Here is a 19,986-nt window from a genome sequence, read left to right as displayed (position 1 = left end):
TAAGTTTTCAATATCGAAGTACGATTATCAAAAAGGAAAAAGTAAATTTTACTGCCACAGAATTATTAGATATTAAAAATCTTTAATATTTCAAAATCAGTGTAGTATTTACTAAAAATAACAATTTTAGCATTTAGGGAATGAACCCTATTAATTTCTTTTGTTTCCAAAATTAGTTTGGTTCAGTATATCATGCTAATGTTTAAAAGGATTTTTGTGAAACAATTATCATCAAAAAATTAGCTATCTTACGGACTCCCCTGGCGGTCCAGTGGTTAAGACCCCATGCTTCTACTGCAGGGGACACGGGTTCAATCCCTGGTCGGGGAAATTAGGATCCCACATGCCAGCCGAGCAGCCAAAAAAACAAACAAAAAAAAACCTATCTTGAAAAAAAAAACAAACAGCCAATGCTTCCATATTCAAATTAATCTCATTTGAATAACACATACCAACACAATATATCTTTGATGCCTGATAGTTACAAGGAGGAGCTGGGGTTTACCTCAATTCTAGCACCCACTCCTGCTTCCAGTATTCTCTGGGGCAGCAATGACGTAACCTTGTTTCAGTGTAAATACGCTGAAGTCATCTAACAAGAGTTCTCTCAAGTTTCCTCATCACCTCCACAATCACCTCCCTAACATCCTTCTTTCCTCCCTCTTTCCTTTCACTATATTCTTTCCTCTTCAAAGGTAGTCTCTGGATCTGTGGTCTTAATTCTTCCCCTTTTACATTCTTTTTATGGATCACCCCCACCACTTCTTTTTTCCTCTTTGCTTAGCAGTGGTACCTTACATCCATAAGTTCTACTTCAACACTTTGCTACCCTCTGGCTATAAACACGCTCAGAAAGAAAAAGAAAATAATGCTTTTCCTTGATCCTGTTCTGTCTTGAACTATCCAGTGGCTCCTCTTCCAGATTTCTCTAAATGCAAGCCTACACCCTTGCTACTCTGAGAGCTTGTCAGAAATGCACAACCCCAGACCTGCTGCTCAGCATGTGCACTTTTCACAAGGTCCCCAGGGGACTAATTAAAATTTGAGAAACTCTGATCTATGAGTCTGCTTCTACATTCCCACAGTAAGAGTGGGAAAGCTTTACTGTTCGTCTCTGACAAGTTTTGGGGCTGGAAGCTCACTTCAAATTTGTCTCACGTTTCAAATACTCTTCTCTTCCTTTTTCTAAAGACCTATTGTACTTTGCCACCGTCCTCCACAGACCCCTGCTTCCTTTTCCTTCATTTACTCCCTGTAACCTCTGCCTCTCTCATTCTTTATTCCTTCTTTCCTCTTCCTCATTTCCCAACTTTCCTTAGGTTGTAGAGTACCTTGAAATGGAATTAATAATTTAGCTCCTTAAAGGGGACTCTCAATTTAATCTGTGGCTGACATCAGATAAGATACACAGCTTCCCTCCTTTTCTCATCTTTTTCCTCACTATGCATTTGACAGGTGATTTTCTTTCTTTTTTTTTTTTACATCAACAGTGTTATATTTTGTAATAGTTTTCAGAATATAAGCTGCATAGCTTTTTAGAATAAAAAATGATATAACTTCAGGTACATACTTTAGGACACTTGGTTAAACAAAAAGCAAACTGTGTCTTTGAGGACCACCTCAAAAGGGTGGCACACTTCACAGTGTAACTTGATAACAGACATGGAGATAGATGATTATATCATGGCATGTCATCTACAAAAGGACATCTGGACAGTCAGAACTTAAATAGAACACAGCACACAGTTAAGTATTCAAGCACTGCTTTTTGGCCAAATAAAAACTGCCTAAAAACTGTTGATGGATTTTTGACTAGAAAAAAAGATGTAGCTGCTTAGTTCTTCTGATACAGCACTTCTTTTCCAGAATGAGACAGGCTCAGTTCAACTTGAAATCAGTGTGAGGAATGATTCTTCCTCTTAACCGACAGGTGATTTTCCTTGGCTATTAGAATACATCAGAATTCCCATTTTAAATCAACATGCTGTCAAATGACTTTTTCATAAAAATACAGTTCTTACCTTCTACTTGTCCATTTAATATATTTTTTCCTCTTTGACCTGCAGCTCCAGATAAATGATCAACATACTTCTGTGGAAGACTCTCAGAGATACTCTGTTAAAATTGATATTACTAATGAGTTGCATAAAGATTTCCTAATCCCCTTCTAATACCTGAAAATACCCTACTTTTTAAAATTTTCCTACTTTACAAGCAATTATATTTAAAAATAAGAGAAGCATGGATTGAAAACCCAAACATTTAAATAGAAAACTTCATATACACTCTCTAGATCAAGTATATCTTTTATCCTCATTTGGCTACTGACTCTGTACACTGAGCATGGAAAGCCAGAGGAATTATTTTCACAGACAGAATACTGACTTACAGGCACATTTCAGCAAGGAATTAACTTCAAAATACCTAACTCTACTTTGCATTCCCTGTCAAAAGAAGAGAGTATTTTTTAAAAATATGTATTTAAATAAATTCTTTAATAAGTACACTTGCTATAAATTTAAAATATTTCTAAAGACAGAAATTTTTTAGTATTAAAATAATATACTTGGCATGAAAAGAAACCATGAAGTATGTCATGTTGAGCATAAACAGAACACTGTAGAAGCTGCTTCATTTAGGTAAACAAGGGCTTACAAGAATCTGTTATTTGATAAAATTTTTATTGATAGGAAAACTAGTTGAATAAAATAGCGAAGTAGTAAGAAAAACTTTATGTTTAAATAATAGCAAAAAATTTAAATATAGTTATGCAACTCTTCAAAAAAGTACAGCAAGCTTTAATAAGGGAATAAGAACATTTATTTATTAATCATCTAAATGTGCCAAGCTTTTATTATGCACATTTTACTTTCTACATACAACAACGATAAAAATGATTGTAAGGACAGTTACCCCACTTCCTGTTTCCTGGTCATTCCAAGATGCGAAAGTGAAATGACGAACAGGTGGGATCTGCTGTTCTCTCTGTTCAGAATGTCCCTCCCCTGGACCCTCACATGACAGGCTCCTTCCCATCCTCCCCTTGGTAGCTTTTCTCACATGCAGATCTTTTCTGACTACCTAAATTCCACTCCCACTCCCATCCCCATCCTAACTACAAACTCTCTCAATGTTGTCTAACTTAACATTCTCCATTTTCTTTTTTTTTTTTTTTTGCGGTACGCGGGCCTCTCACTGTTGTGGCCTCTCCGGTTGTGGAGCACAGGCTCAGCGGCCATGGCTCACGGGCCCAGCCGCTCCGCGGCATGTGGGATCTTCCCGGACCGGGGCACGAACCCTTGTCCCCTGCATCAGCAGGCGGACTCTCAACCACTGCGCCACCAGGGAAGCCCTCTCCATTTTCTTTACATGAAGGACTTAACAGTGACTTATAAAGGATTCCTGTTTGGTTTTATGTTCCCACCACTACAGCCTAACCCCTCAATTGGTACAGTCAGTGTCTAACTGCCCAGCACATAGTTGGTATTCAATGACAGGAATTTATTTAAGATCAAAACATTTAAAATGTCGAGAGCACCTCAAGTACCAAAGCACTTGATACGTATAGATCTCCGATAACAGTCTATAGAAACTTAACATACCCCAAACTAGAAATCCACATGCCCGTTCTAATTTTCCTATTCTTAACACTACTGTCATTTTATTGTCCTTCAGGTTTTAAAAAAGTGCCCCAGCATTTAGTGAGTCACTAATTGCGACTGTGATCATTTTTGTCTTACATTTCTATAGCACCCTTTACAGTTTACAGTGTGTGTTCACAGCTGTTACCACATCTGTTCCCTACACATACCTGAGAAGTGGGTACCAGTACCATTTTTACAAAGGAGGTCACTGACGCTCAACCAGGGTAGACAAGTTTTTCCGAGATCCCACAGCTAGCGACAGAACCAGGATGCTACCATGTCTTTTGACTTTAAACAGTGCTGTATCACTGCAGCAGCTGTCTATATCTAACGGATCAGGCCCTTCTTATTTCTTTCCATAGCTGTCACTTTACAACAGGTCATCATTACTTTATATTTACGTTACTTCAAGTACGGCTGCCATAAAGGTACTCAATGCACACTAGTTTAACTATCCAAAATGGTGCGTACTTATTAAAACATTGCTAAACCAAACTGTTGTTATTATAACGCCACATACTTATTATTCCCCATTCTTTTGCTTCTCTTGATATGTTCCTTGCAGATCTATTTGACAATCCAAATGCAATAATACTTTCAATTCTCAGGCACTATCTTTTTCAGGTCTAAGTGGTAAAAAACTACATTTCAACCTGTTTCTCTCTGAACCTCACTAGGAGTTTTACACATCCATATGTACCAAAGAAACATCCATTTGCTTGGGAGACTGGGACTGACATACACCCTACTATATATAAAATAGATCAATAATAAGGACCTACTGTATAGCACAGGGAACTCTACTGAACACTCTGTAATGGCCTATATGGGGAAGGAATCGAAAAAAGAGTGGATATATGTATATGTATAACTGATTCACTTTGCTGTATATCTGAAACTAACACAACATTGTAAATCAACTATACTCCAACAAAAATTTTTAAAAAAAAAGAAAAGAAAAAAGAAACATACATTTGGCCATAGGCTGACCTGGAATAATGCTTCAGTTTTTAGATAAATTTAACTTCAGAACCCGAACTGATTCCTTATGACTTCTAAGCCTTGGTTTTTGCTCTATACTACACTGGTTTCATTAGGTGAATCCTACAAATTAACAAAAGTGCACTATGTGGTAGTTATTATATTTAGCACACAATTATTTAATTAATTACAGGTTAAAAATATAAGGAAAAAATTTTGATGGGCAAATGCAAAGGTGAGAAAGTAAAGTCAAAGCATCCTCCCTTTTATGTTTTAACATCACTCAGTGCTTATATTTTAAAATAAAAAAAATAATAATAATAGAGGACAGTACCTCAGAATCCCAAGGTGATTCTATACCTTCCTCTTCTCCTAATCCTAATGCTGACATCATATCTGTAAAATGCAGCCACAGAGCCATTAATGAGAACATTTACTACTATGAATTTTAAATACCTGTATAAGTCTATCTCCACCCACAAATATTTAAATCAAATAAAGTAGCAGAAAAGAATTTCAGAGGGTTGAGGCATTTTCAGGAAGAAAAAGTTGGTAGTAGTTGGGATACTTCTGAAGAAACAGAGCAAAAGAAACATACTTAAAAAGAAATGGATAGTATATTTGGATCTACACACTTCAGATGTTTTTATACTAGCCTTTAAGCATAGAAAAAAATTCATAAAAATTCACTAACTTACCACTCCTATTATTTTTGTGTGCTCCATCAAAAGAAGTCAAATTGTTATGATCTGTTTGCTCTTGTGGAGCACTTTCAACATCAGTATCATTTTCTTTTTCTCCAATCTCTGGATTTGTTGCTCCTTCCTATAAAAACAAAACAAAATAAAACAAACACCTAATTCCAGAAAACATCATATTCATTCATTTGGTCATTCAATCAATCAGTAAGACAACAAACATTTACTGGATCTATCAAATCATAGGCACTATCCTGGGAGAAAAGCTGGAAATATAAATAGAAGACCGATTCTGCTTTGTATTCTAGGAGAAGTAGAGCTACATGAAAACAAATAAGAACAGAAAAGTATCATTCAAAAGCTCTACAATTGATGTGAACAGAGTACAGGAAGGGCACAAAGGAAAGAGGAGTCAGCTGTATCTGGGTAGCTCAGGAAATGCTGCAAAGACAGGTCTGTGTCTTAAAAGACAGACACAGTGTAGAGCGGGGATGTGAAGGGGATTCTAGAAAGGGCAGCCTGAGCAAAAGGACGAGGCGTGAAACAACATAACAAGTCACGTGGAAAACTAGAACACAGTTACCGGGAATGGTAATGAGAGACAAAACTGGAGGATCAGAGCCAAACCAAAAAAAGCAAGTGTCCTCCTAGAACATGAACTTTCTCCTTCACGTGATGGGGATCCACTACATAAGTAGAGGAGTTACATCTTCACAAATATATTTTAGAAAGGTCACTCTGGCAGCAACATAAAGATGAACATCAGGGGAGCAAAACTAGAAAAGAGCATTTCAAAATTATAAGTGAGAAAGTAATAGGAAATGAAAAATGGTAAGCAGGTAGAAAATACTGAACTTGATGAGCAACAGGATGCGGTGATTTCAGGGAGGGATGGAGTCCAGGATTTTTCCTGCTTCGGTATTTCAGTGATGTTATCTACTAGGATGGGGAAGACAGATGACAGAGTAGCTTACAAAGAGTCAGGAAAGAGGAAAGCATCAGGGACAATGTCTCCAGCTTGGGGCATAAGAAATTTGAGGCACCCAGGGGACTTAGAAGAAAGATTTGGATAAATGCATTTGGATTAGTAATAGATAAACTTGTTCAGGAAAAGCATATGATGTTAAGATAAATATCTGTAAAATATACTAACCTGGTATAATTAAATGATGCAAACCTATGCAGAGTTCTGAACTTTTGAAAATATAAACAAGACTGGGGAAGAAAACTATGAGCTTCAATTTTTCGATTATATATTGCAACATTTGTTTAAGGATATAAAATATACTCTTTCATGAATATGTGCAAATATTCATTTCTGGGATATAATAGCAATAAGCATTTTTAAGTTTAATGAAAAGATTTAATTGTAAAACACCAACTCAAGAGACTACGAGAAGATTCCTTTTCAAAAATGAATCTTAAAAGACAAGTTTTAAATTGTAGAATCGGGCTTCCCTGGTGGCACAGTGGTTGAGAGTCTGCCTGCTGATGCAGGGGACACGGGTTCGTGCCCCGGTCCGGGAAGATCCCACATGCCGCGGAGCGGCTGGGCTCGTGAGCCGTGGCCGCTGAGCCTGCGCGTCCGGAGTCTGTGCTCCGCAACGGGAGAGGCCACAACAGTGAGAGGCCCGTGTACCGCAAAAAAAAAAAAAAAAAAAAAAATTGTAGAAGAGAATGTTTATGTGATTATGGAATTATAAGGCATTTTTAAGTACTATTATGATGTACGAAAGAAACATAAAACCCTATTTTAAAATTCACATGATTTTCTTATTCACCTGTGAACAGCACGCTAATAACTCTTCCTATCTACGCCTTATAGAATGGCAGTTAAAGATTGGGGAAATGATTTAGTACTAAAAAAAATTAGTAAAACTATGATTATCCAAGTTAGAGATTTAAAAGTTCTCAGATACATCTATGATTAACAAACAGGACCCAATATTCACACGAGGGAAGAACAAAGGGACTAAAAAATCAAGTAACCAGGATTCCTGAGTTTTAGATATGAAAGAATTTACATGTTAGTTTAACTTGTATAACAAAATATTTACATGCTAGTTTAACTATAAATACTGAAGTTAATAAAGTTTCTCAAGAATAACATGAAATGTACCTATGGCTGGAGATATTTTAAAAAGTAAAAAATTGTCTTCCAGAGATAATTTTGTACACTCTGCTGGTAATTTTTCCTTCCTTATTATTTTATAATAATAAGTAGTTTATATTAGAAAAAAATCATAAATTGTGATTTCATTCATTTGATGCGTGTATATGTGCCCATTATGTACAGATATTACTAGGAAAAGATAAATCAGAATCTCTCCAGAAAAAAAGATTTCTATATTTTTTTCTTTAAGACTGTGGCAGTTTAAAATTTTCTCATTTAATGACGTGAAATTAAGAACCTCATTTACATAATTAGAAATTATAATCTTAGTGAAAAACTAGATAAAATACTTATTTATTTCCTCTCTGTCTATTCTCAAAAAGATCTAAAACGCCTACCAAGATGATACCAAACAGTAAGATAAATTAGTTAAGTAAGTTAAGTATATACCAAACAGTAAGTAAGAAACCACAAGAAGGAGAAGGGCCAAAAATTCTTAATTCAAAATAAACCTGATAAGGCCTAAAACAGAGCTCATCTTGCATTATCTATGAACAAAGCTTTTGCTAGATTAAATATAAGACATAACCTTATTAATTTAAAAGTGAGAATTTTTTAAAAAGGAAAAAACTTCAGATTAAAACTAACTTCCACATGGAACTATATTCAATACCTTGTAATAAACTATAATGGAAAAGAATTGAAAAAAAAATAATATAGATACATACATATGTATAACCAAGTCATTTTGCTGTACACCTGAAACTAACACAATATTGTAAATCAATTATACTTCAATTAAAAAACAACAATCAAAAAAGGTAAGGATCCAATTCTCTTTCAGTTCTTCATAAAAATCAACTATGTCATTCAAAAGAGTACGAGCATTTTTTCCCATGACCTGACTTTCTCTTGTTAATTTGAATTTGAAATAATTTCTATCATATTTTATAGAGTTCCTGCTCTCACTTAACCCCACTATTTCTGTTGTGTTTGTATAATAATCTCTCTCATCTTGACCCTCATTCAATCTTTAAATTCATCTTGTCCTTCTTAAATGAATTCTTCCCCTTCATCCCCCTCCCCATCTTCATATTCATCTAGCTGTTCTTTCTAGTTGCTTTCTAATTCTTTCCTTTCATAATGGCATACTTCAGAATGGTTTACTGCCACCAACGTTCATAAATCTCAATCCTGCACATATGTTGCTCTTGTTGTTACACTGTTTTCTATCGTGATCTTGAGGAATTCCATTTCTGTAAGGGATTCTTTTCATCGCTGTAAGAATCAGGCGTCTGGTATGTGAAAAAGCACAGAAAAAAAAAAGTTAAAAACAAAACAGAACAACTTACCTTTGTAAGACCAAGGCCTGCTAAACACTTGAGAGGTTTTGGGAGAGGTTCAGGTGATGGGAAAGCAGGATGAGAGACACCTTGGAGTCTGACTGATGGTTTGGGAAAGGTTTCGACCACATCTTCATTTTCACTATCAGAACTATTGTCCTCAAAGAAGGTTCTCTTCTCTGGCCTCACGATGCCACATTTTGCTTCTACTATAGTGAAAACAAAGTGAAGTACATGAGAACATCCATAATTTCAAATCAGTGAATAACACAAGAAGGACAGCCTTCAAATAACTTACTGTTTTTCTTGGATTGCCGAGAAGCACTCATTAGCTTTGTTAAGCTTGGTTTCAGGACATTCTAGAGAAGAAAACAAGAGCTTTAAGAATAAGAAGTATTGGGAATTCCCTGGCGATCAAGTGGTTAAAACTCCATGCTTCCACTGCAGTGGGCGCAGGTTCAACCCCTGGTCGGGGAACTAAGATCCTGCTCCACTTGCGGGATCTTAATTCCCCAACCAGGGATTGAACCTGGGTCCTTGGCAGTGAGAGCGTGGAGTCCTAACCACTGGACAACCAGGGAATTCCCTGAATATACGCTTAATGGAATGCTTCAGAAAACACAGCAAAATCCCTTCCTAATATGGATTTTGAGAAACAGAATTTTAATTTCTAAATTTCCATAATTTCAACTGTTATTTTAGGCTTAATGCAGAACCAAAGACAGAAACAGAGAAAAAAAAAGCTCTCTCCTAGCAACTCTATGATACCAAAATAAAAATTGTCCAAGAAAAAAGAACTAGATGATATATGCTATATCGTTTTGGAACTGAAAGGCCCCAGGAAAATTCTATGATTATTTCAGTAAGTAACTGTATCCACTAAAGATTTCATTTAAGCATGAGTATTATATAAATCATGTCAGTATGGCTGAAAAGTCACAGTAAGAATCCTTATGCTTGACCAAATTTCGTATTTCCTCCCTTGTGGGAAAGTGCTTCCCAATACACTTTTCCTGTCACTATCTACTTCCCAGCCCATTTTCTCTTCAGCCCCGACCTTCAGTACTTAGCAAAGTAAAAAAAAAATTCAACTAGTCATATTTTTATAAAATGGTTTGCTCTGACCAACTTTCTATTACAAACATAAAACAATGAGAGGTAGACCACTGCTAAACTTTAGAAGTTAATACTACACAAAACTAAATTCAAAGCAGGAAAACTAATTTCACAGGAGAGAACTTTACCTTGGTATCAAAATCTAAGTCTTCATCGTCTGATGTAGGCCATGAATCATCAACACCAGGTTTGTTGGAAAGCCTTCAGAGCAAAAATGTATAACAAAAATGAGTGACTTCATTTCTTTAACCAAAAACAAACAAACAAAAATCAAGTGAAAGGTTGGTTGTCTATATATTAAATGACGTTTCTTGACATCATTAAAATGTGGCCTCTGTTTTAGAAAAGCTTTTAGTTACCTATTTCTGCTTCCATCTCTCCCGACCTATGAAATATCTAGCTAAGACCCATTCTTAGTTCCCATAACAAAGGGTGACAGCCAATATACTGGCAGAGCCTGAGAATAATTTGTTTCCACCAAAAGTCCTAAAACCTGAACTGAAAACCCAATTAATGGGTAACATAACTTTTGTTTACCTGAACTGGAACAAACCTGATGACCTAAAACAAAGTAGAAGGATATGCTGTTCCTTCTCCATTGTCCGTGCCTGGTTCAAAGACTAATCTGTGTCCGTCAAAAATGGCAGTCTTGGTTCTCCAGCAGGGAAACCACTTATTAAAGAAGGCCGCCCGGGCTATCCCGATGGCACAGTTGTTAAGAATCCACCTGCCAATGCAGGGGACATGGGTTCGAGCCCCGGCCCAGGAAGATCCCACATGCCGCGGAGCGGCTAAGCCCATGCACCACAACTACTGAGCCTTCACTCTAGCGCCCACGAGCCACAACTACTGAGCCCACACGCCACCACTACTGAAGCCCGCACGCCTAGGGCCCATGCTCTGCAACAAGAGAAGACACCACAATGAGAAGCCCGCGCACCACAACGAAGAGTAGCCCCCACTCGCCGCAACTAGAGAAAGCCCGCGCGCAGCAATGAAGACCCCGATACAGCCAAAAATTAAATAAATAAATAAATAAATTTATTTAAAAAAAAAAAAGAAGGCCCCATTCCTCCCCTTTACTCTAAAACAGTACAGGGAGTCCCCTGAAATGTTTGAAAGTTAAATGTACAAAAGTCAAAGAACAAATTTATATGTTTAATTTATATGTTAAACTATTCCCAGAGAGATTAAAACATAAAAAATTATAAAGTCTACTTAGTTTTCCTATAGAGGTCCTGCCTTATTCAGGTCCACATAAATAGCTAGCTCTTAAAAACCCTCATAGGCACTCAGATCCCCAAGCAGAGACAGTGCTGTAGAAACAGAGTCCTGGCAGCTGTGCCTCTCTTTCCCTATGTACTGCCTAAATATCTTCCTTCCTATAGGCTCCCCTCCCAAATCACCCCTGTGCCTCACCCCTGAGGCCTGCTCCATAGCAGCCTCCAACCTTTAAGATTTCAGCCTGTGAAGGCAATGATTCCTGAATCAAGGATGGGCTCGGGACTTCCCTGGTGGCACAGTAGTTAAGAATCCGCCTGCCAATGCAGGGGACACGGGTTCGAGCCCTGGTCTGGGAAGATCCCACATGCCCCGGAGCAACTAAGCCCATGCGCCACACTATTAAGCCTGCGCTCTAGAGTCCATGAGCCACAGCTACTGAGCCCACGTGCCACAACTACTGAAGCCCGAGCACTACGCAACAAGAGAAGCCACTGAAATGAGAAGCCCGTGCACCACAACGAAGAGTAGCCCCTGCTCGCCGCAACTAGAGAAAGCCTGCACGCAGCAACGAAGACCCAATGCAGCCAAAAATAAACAAATTTATTTATTTAAAAGAAAAGAAAAGAAAAGAAAAAAGACTCTAGGAAAAAAGAAAAAACTTCAGAAAACCAGGCAAGGGTACTACCCTGAAGGGAAAACCAAAACCAGACTGGGAAGGCAGTAAGTAGAGAAATCAACTAGACAGATGCTCTATGTAGATGTTGAATTCAATTAACATAACATGGTCTATAGGCAGATACTCTTCTCTTATAGAAAACTAATTCACCTTAAGGAGAGTAGACATCGTTATATCTAAGAAGACCTGCCTAATGAGGTCTTGCTTGTATAAAACCCTATGGTTCTGAGGCCTCAGCTACCTGAGATCTGCCATAACACCTTAATGGTAAATACAAGGTACTAGTTACCACTGCAATTGTCAAATATATCAGGACAAAGGCTTGGACTAACCAGGTTTCTTAGGAAAACTCTAAATCAGAGTTAATACATAACTAAATTTGACTTTCTGAGTTGATCTGATTTGGGTCTGTATCTTGACCCCAGTGCTACACGGGTACTTATCAATCTCTGCTGAGGGACATGAGAGTGGATCTGGGGCTGACCGTCACATCACAGGTCAGCAACTTGTTGACTATGGAATCATGGGTCAATTAACCAAGCTCTCCAAACCACAGCTGCCTAATTAATAAAGTAAGCTATATAGCACAGCTACTTTGCAAAGCGGTTGTGATGACTTTATGATGTAACAAATTTAAGCACATAATACAGTGTTTAACCCAGAGTAGAACACTCAACAAACATTAGTTTCTTTTCTCCATGTTCCCTTAGTTAAACACACAAGTTTTAAAAATCCATAAAATCCTACCTGCTTAAAGACTCTTCTTCAGAACTCTCATCCACTATGAAAGGAAAAAGTAAAACACATTTTAAATCAACAATAGAAAAGTACAGAATATTAAAAGTGTAAGACTGATGCTTTGTTAAAAAGGATTCCTCTGCGGGCTTCCCTGGTGGCGCGGTGGTCGAGAATCCGCCTGCCAGTGCAGGGGACACGGGTTCGAGCCCTGATCCGGGAAGATCCCACATGCTGTGGAGCAACTAAGCTCATGCGCCACACTACCGAGCCTGTGCTCTAGAGCCCGCGAGCCACAACTACTGAGCCCACGTGCTGCAACTACTGAAGCCTGCACGCCTAGAGCCTGTGCTCTGCAACAGAAGCCACCACAATGAGAAGCCCGCGTGATGCAACAAAGGTTAGCTCCCACTCCCGCAACTAGAGAAAGCCCGCGTGCAGCAACGAAGACTCAACGCAGCCAAAAATAAAAATAATTAATTAATTAATTTAAAAAAAAAAGTATTCCTTTGGAACCACACCTGGAGAGTATACTAGAGTGAATGCTGATTATACCACTGCTAGGCAATTATGCATGAGAGCCATTTCCCCACCTTTACATTTATCAAATGCAAAAAAAAAAAAAAAGGAACAGTACTTATCAAAATTTGATACCTAAAAGTGAAGTGCTGTTTACAATGACCATAATCCTAACCAAACTGTGAGACTGACAGAAAATGATATCATTAGTAGAATCAGTACCATAAACTGACAATAGCAAACTTAAATAGCATGATATTTCTGGACTTCCATCACTCAGAGCACTGCATAGAGAATATATGTATTTTGCCATCACGTAACACAACTTCTCCGGCTCTTCAGTTCAGGGTAAAGACGCCCTGTCACAAGGAAGCCTGGTCTACAGGCACTGTACTTTAGAGCACGGCAAAACACAGGAAACAAACTCTTTCTGGCCCTATTTCCAATTGCAAGATAAGCATGAAAGACTTTGTAATTCCAGTTTTATAAAGGATAATCTCCTGAAAGGGAGGCAGGGAAGGGCAAATGGGGTCAACTGGATGGTAAGGATGGAGAAGTTGAATTTTTTTTAAGTTTGAAATATATATACATTTTAAAAGTATAATCTCTTGAGACTGTGTCCTTCCATTGCTCAAGAGTCTATCTGGACCCACCACATAGAGCAGCACGGTCCAAACAGTTTGTGCTGTGTAGTCGTGAGGGATGTCATTTTTCTCAACCCTTCCCATTATGTGGCAAATGATTATAGAAATCATGCTTCTTCAGCTTGTAAGGCATATGTCATCGTATCTTAAGCTGATGAACAAAAAAAGGGAGGGAGGGAAGGAGGGAGGGAGAGACTCTGGTACTGCTGGACAACATTTCACACGTGTTGTCATAATCTGATGCTGGGGGAATGAAGTACATGCAGTAACTCCACAGGGAGAGGACACCTGCAAGCTTGCGCCTGGTGTCCTGCAGACTTCGCACCGCGCGCCTTTTCCCTTTGCTAATTTTGCTTGGTATTCTTTCACTGTAATAAATCACAAGCATGAGTACAACCACATGCTGAGTCCTGGGAGTTCTATGGAAGAGCCAAACCTGGTGTGGTTTGGGGAACCTCTCAAACAGGTGCATTGTTGACATGAAGTCTGTATTATTTGGGTTGATGTGTTATATGTGATTACAGTCAGGTTATTTCACAGAATAACCTTCCTCAAATTTGTTTTTCTTGATATTTGCCTTGGAGATTCCTGTATTTCTATATCCATTTGAATAAAGGCGTAAAAGGGATAGATGAAACAGTGACGTCAGAGACTAATTGAAACAAGCAACAATCCTATTTCAACCAGAAAAAAACCAAAGAATTCTGATGATTGATAATATGTTCTAAAGTATGCAAGTTCCTATAAAGAAAATGAAAAGATCAGTTAATTTTCTCCAACTAAGCAGCGTTTAATTCCTCACAGTTGACTCTCAGGTTTTTTGTTTTGTTTTTGTTTTTGTGGCCACACCGAGTGGCATGCAGGATCTTAGTTCCCCAGGGATCAAACCCATGCCCTCTGCAGTGGAAGCAAGGAGTCTTAACCACTAGACCACCAGGGAAGTCCCACTCCCAGGTTTTGACAACTCTGGGAAGACGCGGGCAAGCGTACTCACCAGGCCAGACTGTTTTTGCTGACCCTGGGTGGGCAGCTGCCGCTGTTGTGAAAAACTTAGGTAGGACCTTGGTAGATGTGATAATTTTTCCATATTTGGACATCAGAAGTACCACTCATGTAAAAAGTAGATGTTATGACTCTTAAATTGTCCTTATGAAAAGGTTACCACCAAAGAACTTTTAAGAGTTAAATCCAACTTTCTTTTCAGTAATTTTACTTGATATAATTGATACTCCCTCCTTGAATTTTTCATTTAAAAAAATTTTTGCAACATCACCACCATTCTCTCCTACTTTTCTTTTTTTTGTTTTTCCTTTTCAGTTTTTATTTTGAATGAGAGTTTTATTTAGCACACTCAGATGAACAAATATAGGAATTGATCTACCACGCGCCACAACTAGAGAGAAGGCCACACGCTGCAACAAGGGGCCTGCACGCCACAACTAAGACCTGACGCAGCCAAAAAACATAAATATTAAAAAAAAAAAAAAGAAACTGATCTATGTGGAATAATGCTACTTCCCTCCATCTCAAGACCCTCAGTCCTCAGTTAAGGGCTTTATAATTCTACTGACATCTTTTCGTTATTGGCTGGTACTCAAATTCCTAGAGGAGGATCCCTGCAGTATGTGACTCAGATTGTCCCCAGGAGACCTTCCCTTTGTCCCGCTGTGGAGCTCAGTGCCTGCCCTACTTTTCTCCAGCCCCTCCTCAAGTGTTCTTTACCAACCATCCCCACAGCACCCTTTCTGCACCAGCAAAACTGAACTGCTCATAAATCCTGCCAAGTCCACTCGTACATCTTAGCCTGTGCACTGCTGTTCTTTCTGCAAAACATGTGATCTTGATAGCTGTTCCTCCAGCCAAACGCTGTCCTTCTGCCTCTTTACCTGGCAAACTTCTCACTCTGCACGCTTACCTTAACGTCCATGCACTTTTTAAAACTCGAATCCCTCACCATGGACTTAAAATATCTGGCATATATGAAACACCAATTTAAAAAAATACATAAAGACAATTTATAAACTCCTAGTGGGCTCTGGGACATAGTAAGCACAGAATAAAGTATACTAAATAATGAAAATGATCATTATAATAACAAGCTCCTGGAGGGCAAGAGCTGTGTTTTTGTTGTTGTTGTTTTGTTTCGTTTTATTTTTTTTTGTGGTACGTGGGCCTCTCACTGTTGTGGCCTCTCCCGCTGTGGAGCACAGGCTCCGGACGCGCAGCCTCAGAGGTCATGGCTCACGGGCCCAGCCGCTCCGCAGCATGTGAGATCCTCCCGGACCGGGTCACGAACCCGTGTCCCCTGCATCGGCAGGTGGACTCTCAACCACTGCGCCACCAGGGAAGCCCAAGGACTGTGTTTTTTACATGTTTGCATCCTGTGACATCAGAATAGTGCCTAGTACCTAAAAGATACTTGATAGTTAATTTGTGGACAAATAAATAAATGTGTTCTTTGAAAATTCCATTTAAAAAAATACAGAAATTAACCAGGGACAACTCTATTATGAGCACCTTGAAGACCAAAGCTCTATTTTATCTCTGTACCTCCTCTAACGTGTAAAACCAACCTACAGAAGTTCTTTGATGGACAGAGGTCTACTATGTTAGAGGTGTCCTCATACAGATTGTACAACGCGCTAGGTGCCACATCTAGGGAACACAATAGTGTTTTTCTTAATGTGAAGTATTTTTGTGCTTTTATTAGAATTTGCTGAGTCTCCAGTTGGGCTATTTGAATATTATGATAATCCTTTAACTAATGGCAACAGAGCATCTCGTTCTAACAAAATTATACTGTCATGACAATTATCCAACACACAGAAGAAACATCTGGTTCTGATGAAGTCAGCCTATCTCACTCTGTTTGGACTTGTGAGGAATGAAGTTGGTAATAGTGAGACCTCGCTGGTACAATAATATGGAAAATAACCAGTGCTTCTCTATCAGGCGTTGCTTTTCTGACTTCTGTACTATCAGTAGGTATCTTTCAAAAATAATCTCTTCTTGGTACGCTGCACACTGGCTCAGCTTTGCAGTTCTTCTTGTTTGCCATCTGTTTAAAGTACCAGGAAGGTACTGTTGAGTTCCCAGGCTTAAAGTTGGTAACGTTTTTAGTGAGGCTAATCACTATACAATAACTAATATTCATGTGATTATAGAGGAAACATACAACATACTAACCGAAAAATCTTTTTTCTTATTTACACAAAGATATAATATGGAATTTTAGGCGCCATGATTAAATATGTGGATTTCTTTTCAGGCAATACTGTCTCTGATTTTAAATTACCTACAATTAACTTCTTAAACAATTCTGAATACTAGACTATTAAGAAATTAATTAAAAAAATAAAAATATACATGCAGTTTACACACTGGTTTTTTTCATTGCTTTTTCATTATTAAAACTTCCCCACTCTTACTTTATCTATGGTAGGGTCACCAAGAGTAATTCACTATCAGACGTCTTACCTGGGTTGCTATTTTGAGAAGGAGTTTTAGGTCTCTTTTCTTCTTTATATTCAGAAATCAGTTGGCGATTGCTATGTATTAAAAATGTGATAAATAATATTACTATTTTAATACTAATATGAAAAACAATTACCAAATATATTAAATTCTTAGATCACTTCAGACAATGTCAGAGCTATTATCAAAACTTCAATTGTGGGACTTTCCTGGTGGTGCAGTGGTTAAGAATCCGCCTGCCATTGCAGGGGACACGGGTTCGAGCCCTGGTCCGGGAAGATCCCACATGCCACGGAGCAACTAAGCCCGTGCGCCACAACTACTGACCCAGAGCTCTAGAGCCCACGAGCCACTACTGAGCCCATGCGCCGCAACTACTGAAGCCCACACGCCTAGAGCCCGAACTCCACAACAAGAGAAGCCACCGCAATGAGAAGTCCGCGCACTGCAACAAAGAGTAGCCCTCGCTCACCACAACCAGAGGAAGCCCGCGCACAGCAACAAAGACCCAATGCAACCAAAAATAAATAATATATAAATTAACTTTAAAAAATCATATTAAAAACCCAATGTGTGTGTCTTTTCATAGGTTTAACATTCTAATGTTGCAGTTTTCAGGAAAAATGTCAGTAATCAGGGTGATTAGCTGTCCTTTCTTTGTGCTTTGTAATTCAAGGACTCTCGGCTATTCTATAATTTGTAACTGAATGTATTTATAAATATATGACCTCATTAAATTAGATAACATAACTGTCCCCCATTATCGCAGCTAATCGCACCAAGAGTAGAAAACTAATCAAAGGTCAGACCTGGCTTGGACCACTACTACTCCTTCTCTACCTACTCAAACTCTGAACCAACAGATCTTTCTTAGAATGATGCTTAAGCTCCACGTTCCTCTCCAATTCACTTGGAAGACATAAGCCTACTTTTACAGTGGATGCTGACAAGTCCTGGACAGGACTTACCTCTCCTAATGTCAACTAACCTACTTGAGATTCAGGGATTTCTGGTGAATGGGTTCCTTATGAGGCAGAATCTGAAAATACTTGGAAGGTTGAGGCAGATGTAAATCATTTAGAAGATTTTCATTATCATGGAACACAGATCACTTGAGGGGCCAACCTCAGTTACGGGGTCTCAGGCAAGCTGGCACCCACTCCTCTGAGGAGGAGGATATGGGACCTTCCACGACCTAAGAAAAAGTGCCCCACAGGATAGAAAGCAGCCTTGAGGTTCAGGTCTGGTAACAAAGGAAAAAGGAAAGTCAGCTCTCTCCCAGCAGGAGCATCTGAACCTCTCAGAAAGCCTAAAACAGTTCCCATTGACATCTGCTAGCAGAAAAGACAAGTAAGAGCCTCAAAGGGTAACTCATCGTGAAGATCTGGGCTAAGATGTGGGCTCTACATAAGGTTTTTGAGTGTGTCGGGGAGGGTGTGTGCGGCTAAAGCTAGGAGGCCCAGGTGCCAGAACTGGGTGCTGGTGCTTTGGAACAGTGGCTGAGCTACAGGCATATGTATGAGAACTAAAAAAGTTGTCACTTTGAAGTCTAAGTGTGCATCGCCATGAAGACTGAGGAATCTGGATCAGCAAGGGCATCCCGGGAGCAAAGGTCGATCGTGACCCGACTGCAGGACCAGTTTCTTTTTTCTTTTAAAGTTATTAAAGGTCTTTATAGAGCAACATCCAGACTCCAGATCCAGCTGCCAAGGAGACCCTGCTAAGACCAGTTTTAGTAGCAACACTGCAGCAATAGAATCAATGCAATCAACAGAATGATGAGAATGCCCTTTTTTCCCCCTCCAAATGACTTGTGGAAGAGGACTGTCTCTTTGATCTTAGGGAATCCCTTAACTTCTTGCAAAATTTAAGAGGGAGAGTATAGAAGTAAGTCCCCAAGAGAAAATATAGGATAGTCTGCTGAACTAAACACTTCAAGACCCAAACACCAAGTTAGAAAAATCAGAGCTGTGACACTACTTGTACCCCATGCATAGGGGTTACACTTGGAATGAAATGGATAATGTGAGGATCTTTAAGGATATAAAGTCTTAAAGTCCTGAGATAAAGAACCCTGTGCCCACTGCTACATCTAACTAGTCTGGCCTTTCGGCTGGTTTCCAGCTGATGATGGGGAACATCTCACCACCATTCCCAAGCTGCTTGCACCAAACGAGAACTCTCACCTGTCACATAACAAGTAACAGTTAAATTATTTTTAACCACAGTTTAGTGATAACTAGCATTTTAATGTAAACACTTACATATTAAAACCACTAATAAGAGCATATTCTTCTGCGGTCCATCCATAGATATCTTGAGAAAAGACATCAATACCTTGCTGAAGAAGAAGCCTGACTATATTTGTTGATTCATAGTTTACAGCAAGTATGAGAGCTGTTCTAAAATAACAGAGAGATAACTTCACCCTTAGGAACTTTAGCTAACTTACTTTAACAGCTAATTTGATATACTTTACCAAGTTAATATCTTGCCCATCCATGCAGAACTGACCATTTACATATTCAAGGGTTCATCTTTGTAAATTACCTCCAAGGCTAAAATGAAGGGACAAAAAAGAAGCCTCCTGTCCCACTCGGATGGCATGTAGAAGAAATTGCTAATTTAAAGTCCTTGATGGACAAGAAACTATGCTGGGGTCACTTATCTGAAGCAGGTGAGTATATAAAGGAAGAATTCCTCATTTCTTCCTTAGTCTGTTGTATTATACTTCAAAATCAGCTAGAGGTCAGGTTAAGGAGAAGCTATTTGCAGGCTTAAAACAATAATATTAATAATAATGAAATAAAAATAGTCAT

The 19,986-nt window shown here is 38.7% G+C and overlaps 1 protein-coding gene across 7 annotated transcripts in view; it reads right to left on the bottom strand.

Annotated features, from left to right (window-relative positions):
* The window catches only part of ANKRD26 (ankyrin repeat domain containing 26), a 93,189-nt gene that overhangs the window by 58,640 nt on the left and 14,563 nt on the right, over window positions 1-19,986 (bottom strand). For 6 of the 7 annotated variants that reach the window (XM_033439242.2, XM_033439243.2, XM_049706139.1 and 3 more), the window contains exons 5-12: window positions 17,171-17,241; window positions 12,543-12,576; window positions 10,024-10,096; window positions 9,078-9,138; window positions 8,789-8,988; window positions 5,324-5,450; window positions 4,960-5,021; window positions 2,022-2,115 (exon numbers count right to left, since the gene is read on the bottom strand). In XM_033439242.2, coding sequence (XP_033295133.1) covers window positions 2,022-2,115; window positions 4,960-5,021; window positions 5,324-5,450; window positions 8,789-8,988; window positions 9,078-9,138; window positions 10,024-10,096; window positions 12,543-12,576; window positions 17,171-17,241 — 722 coding nt within the window. Of the gene's footprint in view, window positions 1-2,021; window positions 2,116-4,959; window positions 5,022-5,323; window positions 5,451-8,788; window positions 8,989-9,077; window positions 9,139-10,023; window positions 10,097-12,542; window positions 12,577-17,170; window positions 17,242-19,431; window positions 19,570-19,986 lie in introns of all 7 variants that reach the window. The other variant, XM_049706140.1, reaches the window with a different exon arrangement.

The sequence above is a fragment of the Orcinus orca genome, chromosome 2, assembly GCF_937001465.1.
Source record: "Orcinus orca chromosome 2, mOrcOrc1.1, whole genome shotgun sequence".
Taxonomy (NCBI): domain Eukaryota; kingdom Metazoa; phylum Chordata; class Mammalia; order Artiodactyla; family Delphinidae; genus Orcinus; species Orcinus orca.
Note: the sequence above shows the minus strand (reverse complement) of the source record. Positions and strands in the feature narration are given on the sequence as shown.